Source organism: Brassica rapa, chromosome A04 (assembly GCF_000309985.2).
Source record: "Brassica rapa cultivar Chiifu-401-42 chromosome A04, CAAS_Brap_v3.01, whole genome shotgun sequence".
In the NCBI taxonomy this organism is placed as follows: Eukaryota; Viridiplantae; Streptophyta; class Magnoliopsida; order Brassicales; family Brassicaceae; genus Brassica; species Brassica rapa.
This window is the reverse complement of record NC_024798.2, coordinates 886,943-898,900: the sequence shown is the minus strand read 5'-3', so window position 1 is coordinate 898,900 and position 11,958 is coordinate 886,943. Positions and strand designations below refer to the sequence as shown.

Below are 11,958 nucleotides of genomic sequence, written 5' to 3'. Positions count from 1 at the left end.
CAAGTACTTGATACGTCTAATATGAAGACAAGGTAATTAATTTTAAGACTCAGTTCAGAAAACAAGAAGTTATATTAATCATCGTATCAAAATTCATTTTGACAGGTGAGGCAGAAGAGAGAGTCAGAAGAGTTATTCAAGAGAAGAACAGAGTAGCTTGAGAAAGTGAAAGGAGAAGCTAGCTCTCTAGGACAAAACTTCATAAGATTTTACAAAGAAGAAGCAAGAGGTAAAAACGTAATAGAGGAAGAACTCAGCTGAAAAAAACTTAGCTAGCTCAGTCTGTTTAGAGATTCTGCTGCTTTTCCGTAACTACACTCGCCGCCATGGAATACCTTCTGGATTCTCCGATGAGTATTCTGTTACTCCAGGTACTTTAAACAAAACCAAAACGCCAAACCGAGCCTGAAATGTGTATTTCTTGATATGCAATGTAATTTACACTAGCTAGAGTTTTTTTATAACAAAAAATATTATTTTTTGTTTTAAAAGGAAACAAAACTCTTATTGGTTTATTTATACGACCAACATAATAAATGACACATTACTAAATTATAAATTACAAAAAATTCAAAAAAACATAATAAACTACAAATCGCACTGCATTTTTGAAAAGATTAGGACTCGACCAACAATAAAGACTTTCCATCTTGTGTAGTGTGTGAAAAAAATTCTTTACTAATATCATATGGTCCTATTTAAAGAATATTTGAACTATTGCAACAAACGACAGATTTATCAATATATTATATACCTCAGTATATTCTGAATATATTAACTTTATAATTTGTCACATCCATAATAAATTAAACATACCATCATTATAAATCACTATACCTCAGTATATTCTGAATATATTAACTTAACAAATTTTCGCACCCACAATCATTATAAATTCACACTTTACCATTACGATATATCATCGAAAAAAATATATCTTAACGTGTTTCACAAAAAAAATATTATAATTCTCATAATAGTTAGAATTGTTTACCGTTGAGTCAGCTACGAAATAATTTTTATTATTTGTAATAGTATAATTAATCAGACGGCTAAAAAACGTGTTTTACCAAATCTACGGGTTCTATAACCAAAATAACATCTGTGAAATCAAGTCACAACCAAAACATTTATCATAACATATCGGAGTAGCTGGAATATGTAAAAATTTCATTAAATAAAAGTTTTATCATAAAGTTATCCCGCGCTTTCAAAGCGCGGGTCAAAATCTAGTTTTCTCTTACAATTTAACAACTCAAAAATAACTGTATCTACAAAATGTATTTAACAAAAAAAAATTAAATGTTTTGGCCTTTTGGTTGTTAATCCTTGAGCTCCCTTGATTCTCGCTTGTTGATCTCAGTTTACGTACCTATTTTATGGATAAGACAACACACGGTCATCTCGTACCTCCTCACCACTTGGTTCACTTATTTTCAAAGTTAACTTCCTCATGTGTATGTCTATTGTTTTAAGCTCTGCTATTTATAACCGTTAACATGTAATGGAGATCTTTTAATTTAATGAATGAAGTTTTTTTTTTAAAAGTCAAATTCCTTATAGCATGGCACAGGCCAGGGTTTGTCTTTTTGTCATGTGTGATGAATTCATGAATGATTTGCCACTTGTTACTTTATAAAACCGGTCCAAAATAAACTCGAAAAATATTTATTAATCTAGCAGGTCCGGTCTCAGTTCTCAAACCACTGATCAACAACTGAAAAATAAAATTACGAAAATTAATAAAAATATTCGTAGTTTTTCTTGACAAAGTCAGAATAAAGTGGGCTGGCCTTGTGCAAGGTAAGACCAAGAGTCTCATTCATGTCCAAATCCGCAGGAGCAGCGTAGTCTTTTCCGTTTTCAATACTCCACTCAAATGAATAGATAAGTGAAGCAAGCATGTGAGGCACAAGCCTCAACGCCAATGATATTCCAGGGCACATTCTTCGTCCAGCTCCAAACGGTACCATCTCAAAATCTTTGCCTATCGACCCAAGCTCTCGTCCCAAGAACCTTTCTGGCTTGAACCGTCCCGTGTCTTCCCAAACGCTTGGGTCTCTTCCTATAGCCCAAGCGTTCACCAGAATCTGAGCATTCTCAGGCACGAGAAACCCTAAAACCTCTATGTCTGACTCAGCTTTGCGTGGGATCAGAAATGGATTCGGTGGGTGCAAGCGCAGAGTCTCTGTTACAACAGCTTGTAAGTAAGGAAACTGTAGGAGATCAGAGTCACGAACGTACCGGTTTGGGCCAACGATAAAGTTAATCTCGACTTTAGCGTTAGCCATAGCCTCTGGGTTACGTAATAGCTCAACCATTGCCCATTCCACTGTTGTAGAGTTCGTTTCCGTCCCCGCAATAAACAAGTCCTTCAAATTTACACAAAATCATTATATTTTTGGTTCAAAAAATAATATACAATACAATTTAGGTTCGCATTTCATAGTAGAAATATATTCTGAAACTTATATTAAATATAAGAGAAATTCTTGGGTTCACCCCCTAGGTGAACCTAGAGGTTCACCAACCAATAGTGGTTGAGTATTTGATATTTGATATCTTTTAAAAAAGGAAATAAAATTGAATTTCCAAATATGATATAAATTTTTAAAATAAAATAATAAAAATACATAAATATAGTTACAAAAAAATAAATAAATAAATATTGTTAAAATGTTAGCAAAATACTAAATCCTATACCCTAAATTCTAAACTCCAAACCCTAAATTATAAACCTTAAATCTTGGATAAACCGTAAACCATTGGAAAATTTTAAACCCTAAATCATACATCAAAACTAAATTTTAATAACACTAAACCCTAAACCCTAATCACTAAACCCTAAACCCTTGGATAAAGCCTGAACCCTTGGATAAATCATAAACTCTAAATCAAAAATATTTAAAATTAAACCCTAGAGTTTATGATTTATTCAAGGGTTCAGAGTTTACCCAAGGGTTCATAGTTTACCCAAGGGTTTAGGGTTTAGTGATTAGGATTTAGGGTTTAGTGTTATTAAAATTTAGTTTTTAGTGTATGATTTAGGGTTTAAGATTTTCCAACGTTTAGAGTTTATCCAAAATTTATGGTTTAATGTTTAGGGTTTAGGATTTAGGGTATAGCGTTTAATATTTTGCTGAAGATTTAACAATATTTATTTATTTATTTTTTGTAACTATTTTTATGTATTTTTATTATTTTATTTTAAATATATAATCTAATTTGGATATTCAATTTTATTTTCTTTTTTAAAAGATATCAAATTTCAAATACTCAATCACTATTGGTTGGTGAACCTAGAGGTTCACCATAGGGGGTGAACCCAAGTATTTCTCTAAATATAAAAGCAAAAAAATGCTACTCCGACTCTTTTATAAAAATGTCATTTTAACATTTTTCTTTATTAGATATAACTGTTATTTTAAATTTCAAATATTTTTCTTTATTAGCAAAAAAATATTTTTTTTTTCAAAAAAAAATAAATTTCAAATATTTTTAAAGCATTATATCTTTTTTAATGTTACTTAATATTAATTATAACAATGTTTTATTTGATCTACAAATATATTTAGTAATCTCAAATACTATTGTTTAAATAAATATAATTAGCAAGGATACAAATGAATTTTAACCATTTTCTAAATCATAAAAAATGTCAAAGTAACATTTTTATGAACCATACTTATTTACATAAAAATCTTTTGAAAATATCATAATTCCAGCAATTTATTGATGTTTTGCGCCAACGTTTATTAAATTTTAATACTTATATATATCACTTACGTATAGAAAGTGTTTGATATCGTTCATGTCGACTTTCGATCCGTCCTCTTGATTAAGATCGATAAGTGAATCCAACAGATCGCGATCGCTGCTATAAGCATCTCTAGGTTCAGTCCGCGATGATCTTTCTGCAACCCGAGCATCGATGAGCCCCTGGAAAACACTAAACAATCTCTCCGAACATAACTTCATCTCTTCCCTGATACCTTGTAGATCAAGATGTTCAATAGACGGAAAATAGTTGGCGAGGTTCGGTTTCCCCATGATTTTCATTACACCAAACAACGAGTCCCGGAGTTCCATTGAGGCCATCTGGTCGTAACTACCTAAGTCGGTCGAAAATACAACGTTTGAGATAACATTAAGCGATGTAACGAAGCAAGCACGAGCTATCTCCACAGCTTCTCCTCTTTCGCAGCTTTCCACGATGAATGTTATAAGCTCTTTCACTTTCTTTGACCGTATGGTTTTCGTGGCGTCGAGACACTTCCTTGAGAACAACTTAGTCTCCAATATCTTCCTCCATAACCTAGTGGAAACATATCACATTTTATTCAATGTGAGTGCGAATTTTAAAATAAACATACTTTCAAGTAACATGAAATCAAGTTTTTATTTAAAACATAACACACAGAAAGAGAAACATCCTCAAAATAACATTCATTCAAAGATAAAAATAAAATATTTATATATTTGGATTTTGGATTTAATATTTAGAAGATAAGATTAGAGTCAGTGTTTCGAATATAGAGTAATATAGTCTTTTATTAATTAATATAAGCTATTTTAAAGATTATTTTAATGTTATTTCTGATAAAAATTAAAAATATTAATTACTTGTGAGATTTATCCATTATAAAATTGTATACTATCCTATTGTTATCATTATCTATGTGCTTTGAAACAAGATGCGACCTGGACAGTGAACCAGACTACATTCCTAGTGGATTATTGGGCTGACCGTGGTTGAACTACATGTCAATAGATTAATAAATTCTAGTATATACAAGTCTACCATAGTCAAAACCAAACTATGTGAAATTTTAATTAACTAATTTATAGTTTACCTCCAATGGGGCGACATGGAAGGTAGCCGTGGAGTGGAGACATCTTCCTGGTGACCAATGGTTCTAACGGTCTCGCTGAAGGCTTGTGCAGAGAAGACATGGTCGAGTGTTCTCAAAACCTCTCGTGCTGCCTCTGGTGAAGAAATGACCACTGTGGTCAAACTTCCAAGTCTAAGACTCATGACTGGTCCATAAACTCTTGAGAGAGTGGCAAGTGAAAGGTGAGGAGCTTTTCCGATTATATGAAGAAGTCCGATGATCGGCCATCCCAGACATCTCGGCGGTCCGGGAGGTCTTGAAGGTACCAGACGCAGTGGGGCTGATGACCTCCGTCGTGATGTAACGGCGGCAAGGAGAAGATATGTTAAAAGGAAGCTAAACATCAAGAGCACAGCCGGAGCTATAGTGTTTTTCATCGTCAGTTCGTGGCGTTTTCTTCTAACCACAATCATATACTTATTTATAGAAATTATATTATGTAGTAACTATATTAGTACTATAATTATTATCATTATGGGCTTAGTATGAGGACTAGCTTCAATCTAAATAATGCATTGATGACAAAATGAAATTTATGCTTAGGACACAAAAGTCAAAGGTACACAATATGTCCATCGCTTTAAAAGTTAAAGAAACGAATATGTGGTATGTTTTGTGTTTTGTCAAACAACAGTACGTGATATGTTAAGTTTTCGATGATAAAAGAATAATTTATTAGATAGATTTTCTACCATATACGATTATATATCTTAATCTTTAATTTGTGAAAATTTGTGTAGATGATATATATTTTTTTTTTCATTTTTGTGCTTTAAAACTACCTATATTATTTAACCGAAGGAGTTCAATTTTGTAGAAGATCGTAAAATCTTATTCCAGTTAACAAAGTAATAATTAAGATTACTTGATTTGTCAATGGTCAACGTCGCTTGAGTAGGGAGATGTGATTTTGTGGTAAAGCACGTCTTCACTCTGAGAGCATGCGCAACGGTGAGGCTGGGAAGTCGAGTCCTTAGGATTAGAATATTAAATTTTAATGTTTTTTTTACTTTTTGAATAGTTAAGGATTGTAATTAAAAATAATGTGTGCAATGGTGTCACCTACATTGAATCCTAGCTCAATCATTCAGCATCAAATTTTTGGTCAATCATGAATCAATGGAAAGTCTAACTTCAAGGATCAAGCTGAGCATGAAACCAATTTGCGCTATTCAATTCGATCATCGGAGAAAATCAATTTGTGACTATATTTTCACTATAAACATTTTCTTTTAAAACAGGGGAGTTGAACATTTGATAACAAAAGCTAGGTTGTGAACGTGGACTACAACACGCTCAAGACCTCAGGAGGCCAAACAAGACACACCAAAACTGAAAGTAGGATATTAAAAAACGTCACCTGAAGTTGGTGACACAGACAGAACGTATGCCAGCATCAGCCGCTGCACGGCACGCTACGGGGACAACATCAGACACCTGTGTTTAACAAAAGTGAAAAATTCTCCAGGTGAATTTTACAAAGCAAAAGTCCAAGATAAGTTAACGATGGGCTGAGAAATTGTATGAAAAGAAAAGGTTAATTACCACGAAATCAGCTTTGATAGAATGAAGCCACTCCACTTCTGTTTCCAAGATTTCAGCTCGAGGAATCACAGCTGTTTCCACATACTGTGGAAGACGCAGCATCACAAAAAAGTGTAAAGCTCATAAACTGGAAATTGCAATCAAGTTAAGACCAATAATCATTTACAAGTGATCACATGAGTTAAAACCTTTTCTAAGGAGGCAAGACGATCTACAGTCAGAGCATCAGCTTGCACAGCTCCACAGTCCAAAAGAACCTAACAATCGCCAATTAATCAATATATCCTTATGTTTCCAGTAAACAATTGAAAGAGTAAGCAAGTAAATGATCGATAGAAACCTTTCGAATCTTTAGCCTAGGAGACTGAATCTCGGACGTGAAGACAAAATCAGGCGCGCCGATGACGACATGAACGTCGTGCCCGGCCGCGATCAAGTGACGGACAACCTGAATTGCCACAAATTAGCCACGATCGAACTAACGCAGTAGTCACAGATAAGAATGATGCAGAGAGAGAGAGAGTGAGAAGGAAAACCTCGACGACGCGGGTGGCGTGACCGAAGCCGTGTCCAGTGACGTAGTAAGCGAAGACCAGGTGCTTGCTGGAAGCTGAGACGCCTTCGTTATCGTCAATCCTCATTTTCTTCGACGGGAAAATATCTCTCCGACGATCGCTGAGGGGAAGAAGAAGACTGATTCTAAAAAACTAATAAATTTCCAGCTTTAACGAACGATCCACTCAAATTCGGCCACGTACCACAAGGATCAAGTCCTTAAACCTCCTAATTACGGACCAATCCTTACGTTTATTAGCCTAAATATTATTATTATATTAAAACTAACATATGCTTTAGCGTTAAGGATTCGGGACGAACCCCCGTTGCGGACGCTCTGAGATGTTTATTTTACCAAGTCACATGGAACGTATCATCAAAACGCTCGTTGCCTCGTTATCGAGGCAGAATCTTTCGTTGCTCAAACTGGCCCATGTACTTCTCACGTTCTAGTTTCGACCACGTATTCTTCTGACGCTCTAATCATACCCTATTATCAATTTTAAAGACAACATCATCAAAAAATTCAGAAAATGGGACACATCCTCATGACTTGTATTGGATGTAGCAAGATACTGCACATATACGGAGAACTGAAAATTAAAAGATAAGACAAGTTTTTAGAGTTTGAAGAAACTCTAAGTGTTACAAGTTATACCATTAATCAAAATATTAAGTAGATTTTGAATTCCTAATGTTTTTTAACAAATTCATATGAGAATAAACTTGTTTTGAAAGTATTAAATATTCACGTCTCATTCCTATTATATAATCATCAATTTCGTAAAAATACTTATGTATTTCTATTAAAAATAAGATACAAAATACAGTAATTTAAATTTATTAATTAGTATGTTAACTATTTTACATTTTATCTTCAGAAAAAAATCTATAGTCCATTTTCTTTATTTTACTATTTTCTGTTCAATTTTGTTTCAACAGAAAAAACATTGATCAAAGTATTTAAACAAATTTTCGATTTTATACATACATAGATATATAGATATTTTAAATAAAAAGATATCAAAAGATATTATGATTAAAGTAGTTTAAAATTTTTATTTTTATTAGTATTATTAAAATACATTTAATAAAAAATTTAAAGGAAGTCCAACTAATCAGACATGAAATAAAGTTGTCGCTTCTATTTTAATAGAATAGATTATTTGATCACTGAAGTATAGTCCATGTAAGAGATTTTGAATACAACAATTCACTTGACTAAAGTAAATCATTGTAATCTGTCGGAAAAAAAAGAAGTAAATCATTGTAATCTTGATGGTATAAGAATAGTAAGGGAAAACTAAAGGGGCAGATTTGAGAAGATAGAAAAATATGAGGGAGCAATAGTGAGATGTTGGGGGAAGATATAAATAAATAATTAATTAAATACAGCATCAATTCGAAATGAACCGTTTCTATCTCTCTCTCTCTCTCTGCCCTACCAAGATAACTTGAATGCGCTCTGATTCTCCACACTTGACCCATCCCGTGAAGGTGTAAACTACAAGCCGACGATTACGCAAACCGTTGCTCCTGGTGAGGATCCGATTGCGTTTTCGATCGTTTTGTGACTCCGTTTCTTGATCGATCGCCTGATATTTTGATTGTAATTGCAGGAAGATGGGGTTGATATCTGGGATTCTGTTCGGGATCATCTTCGGCGTAGCTCTGATGGCTGGCTGGAGTCGTATGATGTCGCACCGCTCATCCAAGCGAGTCGCCAAGGTTCGATTTGATTGAGGATCCTAATATTGAATCTGGAATTTTAGAATCGTTTGTGGCTTTGTGCTATGGTAGATTAGGATTAGGTGATGATGTGTGTGTTCTTCTTGTGAACAGGCAGTTGATATGAAACTTCTAGGATCTCTTAGCAGAGAAGATTTGATGAAAATTTGTGGTGATAACTTTCCTCAGTGGATATCCTTTCCAGCCTTTGAGCAGGTACTTCTCTTCATTTTTGCACAGTCAAGGTTCAACAAGTGTTGAATCCAAGAGTGCTTGAACACGTGGTGCACCGGTTTATTAGAAAACGAGCCAATATACCTTTACTTTTCAGGTCAAATGGCTGAATAAACTACTTGGCAAGATGTGGCCATTTATTGCAGAGGTGAGATTCTTATTTTCTTTTTATACTTTACTAAATGCATTCTGTTCTACTGTAGATGGTTGGAAGTTGGCTATGAAATTACTATTACTAGCATGAATAATGGTAACTGAAGTTGTCATTGGGAAGAAGAGAGTCTTTGTTAAAGAATCTAAGTATCCGTTGTTCTGATGACTAATTTCCAGGCGGCAACTATGGTAATAAGAGATTCTGTTGAACCGCTGCTAGAAGATTACAGACCACCAGGAATTACTTCCCTCAAGTTCAGCAAACTGACTCTGGGTAACGTAGCACCAAAGATTGAAGGTAAATTATGGTGGACTACATTTTTCGTTTGTGATTGTTACCTCTCTTCCACTTGTTCAAGCCTCTTAGCACATGCATTATTATTTATTGCTGCAGGTATTCGTGTTCAAAGTTTCAAGGAAGGTCAAATCACAATGGACGTTGATCTTCGATGGGGTGGTGATCCAAATATCGTTTTAGGTGTTACAGCACTTGTCGCTTCCATACCCATCCAGGTTACTAGAGATATATTTTAGTACTTACGTCAGCACCTTGAGTATTGCTTCCCAATATGGATTGATTATCTCTACCATCACTTGTTTCTGGCTGAAACAGTTGAAGGATCTTCAAGTTTTCACAGTTGCACGTGTTATTTTTCAACTTGCGGATGAGATTCCTTGTATATCTGCTGTTGTTGTAGCTCTACTTGCTGAGGTACATTTTTATTCCTTTTAAAGATCCAGAGTCAGATGCAATTTTCTTTATCCTTTTCTTATCTGACATTCACCAACTTTCTAAATGATCTCAACCAGCCAAAACCGAGAATCGATTACACTTTGAAGGCTGTTGGTGGAAGCTTGACGGCCATTCCTGGATTATCTGATATGATTGATGTAAGTTCTTTTCTTGGTATGTCAAGCAGTTTCCAGGTGTTTTATTTGTTTTACCATTTTTTCTTATGCACAGCTTTGTGCTTTTCTTTCTGTTAGGACACCGTTGATTCTATTGTCAAAGACATGCTTCAGTGGCCTCATAGAATAGTTGTTCCCATAGGTGGTATACCTGTTGATATCAGGTACTTTCCTCTGTTTCATTTTGGATCTTTTCTTCTTGCCACTGCCTATCTTTTGCCTTCTCTCCTCTGTATAGCCATATACTTGGTCATGATAGGTACTATGAAAGCATTTTACATTTTAACAATTCTCTCTATTTTTTTCTCTTTCACAGTGAATTGGAACTTAAGCCACAGGGAAAGCTTATAGTAACAGTAGTGAAAGCAACTAACCTGAAGAATAAGGAATTGATAGGAAAATCTGACCCTTATGCAACCATCCACATTCGTCCTGTCTTCAAGTATAAAACAAAGGCAATCGAGAACAACCTGAATCCTGTTTGGGACCAAACATTTGAACTGATTGCAGAGGACAAAGAAACACAGTCGCTCACTGTAGAGGTTTGCAATCTAAGACAGTTATGCTTCGTACTTGTTCAAGGCAAATGTTAATTATCCTTCTCGTCTTTGTTAAACTCTTGACAGGTATTTGACAAAGACGTAGGCCAAGACGAGCGTCTAGGACTTGTGAAACTTCCTTTAAGCAGTTTGGAAGCCGGGGTTACAAAGGAAATGGAGCTGAATCTGTTGTCTTCACTTGATACTCTGAAAGTAAAAGACAAGAAAGATAGAGGAAGTATAACACTTAAGGTAGATCTTCCCTTAATTAACCGCAAAAACTTTTTCCTTCTTCCTGAATCGACTTCTTTGTTTGAAGGTACATTATCATGAGTTCAACAAAGAGGAGCAAATGGCTGCGTTAGAAGAAGAGAAGAAAATAATGGAAGAAAGAAAGAGGTTGAAGGATGCAGGAATGATAGGTAGCACAATGGATGCAGTTGGAAGTGGGCTCGGTGCTGGTGTAGGAATGGTTGGGACAGGGATTGGTGCAGGAGTCGGCCTGGTTGGAACCGGTGTGAGCTCGGGTGTTGGGATGGTTGGTAGCGGTTTTGGAGCAGTGGGTAGTGGTTTGAGCAAAGCAGGGAGGTTCATGGGTAGAACTATTACAGGTCAGACCAGTAAACGTAGTGGCTCCTCCACACCTGTGAATAGCGAGACCGATGGTTCGAAACAACAGTAAGTAAAACTTTGGGGTTTAAACAAAGATTTGTGATATTTATAACTTCGTTTTATTCTCTAGTCTTGAGATGCTGTTTTTTTTTTTCTTATTACCACTCAAATTGGTGTCTGGATTAATTTGTTTTAATTGTGAATTTCAACTTTAAATCTTGTACAAGAATCGTTTGGTTTAATCGTCCCATACGCATTAAGTTTCATATAAAAAGACATGGTAAACATGAACATCATATGCTAAGATCAGAGAATTATTATCAAGAGCATAGGCAACATTATAAAGAGAGAAGAATTAGCTGTTGCGATATTTAAGCCACTTGATTAAATATCTTTATGAAAAGCTGGTTTGTATTTAGAATGGTAAACTAGTACAAAAAGTGATGTGTCGACTTGGTATAGTTTAAACATGCCAACATCATCTGCTACGTTTACTAATTTTAAAACTCATGATTGATTGAAAGTAAATTACTCGGTTAAGAGTAGAAATAAATAATAGGCAGCGTCTTTCACTATCACTTCTTCAGATATAACGTCGTTCTCAAAACTCTCTTTGTCACATATTAATTTCAGTACTATAAATCATAATTGGAAGAAAAAACAGAAGCTCTGCTCAACAAACAAACACAGTCGAGATCTTTCTTATCCATTTTGGACCGGTTTTTCAAAGATCCATTATTGGTATTATATAATGGTTAAAAATATGTTGCTTCCAATCGATTAGCCTATCA

The 11,958-nt window shown here is 34.7% G+C and overlaps 3 protein-coding genes across 5 annotated transcripts; 1 reads left to right on the top strand and 2 right to left on the bottom strand.

Moving 5' to 3' along the window:
* Positions 1 to 1,649: 1,649 nt before the first annotated feature.
* LOC103844786 (cytochrome P450 76C2) lies at positions 1,650 to 5,661 on the bottom strand. 2 transcript variants are annotated; one of them, XM_033290816.1, is made up of 4 exons: positions 4,854 to 5,661; positions 3,993 to 4,315; positions 3,787 to 3,914; positions 1,650 to 2,372 (listed from the first exon to the last, which is right to left on the bottom strand). In XM_033290816.1, the coding sequence occupies exons 1-4, from the start codon at positions 5,303 to 5,305 to the stop codon at positions 1,740 to 1,742; spliced, it is 1,536 nt and encodes a 511-aa protein (XP_033146707.1). In that variant the 5' UTR covers positions 5,306 to 5,661; the 3' UTR covers positions 1,650 to 1,739. The 2 variants fall into 2 exon arrangements, with proteins under 2 accessions (XP_033146707.1, XP_033146706.1); XM_033290815.1 differs by having other exon boundaries at positions 3,787 to 4,315; positions 4,854 to 5,659.
* Positions 5,662 to 6,073: 412 nt separating this feature from the next.
* Positions 6,074 to 8,072, bottom strand: LOC103862848 (L-arabinokinase-like). Its single transcript, XM_033290858.1, has 5 exons — positions 6,974 to 8,072; positions 6,778 to 6,885; positions 6,626 to 6,694; positions 6,438 to 6,521; positions 6,074 to 6,329 (listed from the first exon to the last, which is right to left on the bottom strand). The coding sequence occupies exons 1-5, from the start codon at positions 7,076 to 7,078 to the stop codon at positions 6,249 to 6,251; spliced, it is 447 nt and encodes a 148-aa protein (XP_033146749.1). The 5' UTR covers positions 7,079 to 8,072; the 3' UTR covers positions 6,074 to 6,248.
* A 248-nt stretch (positions 8,073 to 8,320) lies between these two features.
* On the top strand, positions 8,321 to 11,409 carry LOC103862847 (synaptotagmin-4). 2 transcript variants are annotated; one of them, XM_009140551.3, is made up of 12 exons: positions 8,321 to 8,531; positions 8,612 to 8,720; positions 8,835 to 8,936; positions 9,052 to 9,102; positions 9,285 to 9,405; positions 9,502 to 9,620; positions 9,721 to 9,819; positions 9,918 to 9,998; positions 10,095 to 10,180; positions 10,333 to 10,558; positions 10,643 to 10,807; positions 10,875 to 11,409. In XM_009140551.3, the coding sequence occupies exons 2-12, from the start codon at positions 8,616 to 8,618 to the stop codon at positions 11,235 to 11,237; spliced, it is 1,518 nt and encodes a 505-aa protein (XP_009138799.1). In that variant the 5' UTR covers positions 8,321 to 8,531; positions 8,612 to 8,615; the 3' UTR covers positions 11,238 to 11,409. The 2 variants fall into 2 exon arrangements, with proteins under 2 accessions (XP_009138799.1, XP_009138800.1); XM_009140552.3 differs by having other exon boundaries at positions 8,402 to 8,489; positions 10,875 to 11,237.
* Positions 11,410 to 11,958: the final 549 nt, after the last annotated feature.

What these genes read in the sequence shown, in the direction of transcription:
- LOC103844786 (XM_033290815.1), bottom strand. Translation starts at nt 5,305, where the DNA reads ATGATTGTGGTTAGAAGAAAACGCCACGAACTGACGATGAAAAACACT. An exon ending in TCCATGTCGCCCCATTGGAG is followed by an intron (nt 4,316 to 4,853) that starts GTAAACTATAAA and finishes TGTTTCCACTAG; the next exon opens with GTTATGGAGGAAGATATTGG. An exon ending in ATATCAAACACTTTCTATAC is followed by an intron (nt 2,373 to 3,786) that starts GTAAGTGATATA and finishes GTAAATTTGAAG; the next exon opens with GACTTGTTTATTGCGGGGAC.
- LOC103862848 (XM_033290858.1), bottom strand. Translation starts at nt 7,078, where the DNA reads ATGAGGATTGACGATAACGAAGGCGTCTCAGCTTCCAGCAAGCACCTG. An exon ending in ACGCCACCCGCGTCGTCGAG is followed by an intron (nt 6,886 to 6,973) that starts GTTTTCCTTCTC and finishes GTGGCAATTCAG; the next exon opens with GTTGTCCGTCACTTGATCGC. An exon ending in GTCTTGCCTCCTTAGAAAAG is followed by an intron (nt 6,522 to 6,625) that starts GTTTTAACTCAT and finishes CGTCTTCCACAG; the next exon opens with TATGTGGAAACAGCTGTGAT.
- LOC103862847 (XM_009140551.3), top strand. Translation starts at nt 8,616, where the DNA reads ATGGGGTTGATATCTGGGATTCTGTTCGGGATCATCTTCGGCGTAGCT. An exon ending in CGTAGCACCAAAGATTGAAG is followed by an intron (nt 9,406 to 9,501) that starts GTAAATTATGGT and finishes TTATTGCTGCAG; the next exon opens with GTATTCGTGTTCAAAGTTTC. An exon ending in CACAGTCGCTCACTGTAGAG is followed by an intron (nt 10,559 to 10,642) that starts GTTTGCAATCTA and finishes AACTCTTGACAG; the next exon opens with GTATTTGACAAAGACGTAGG.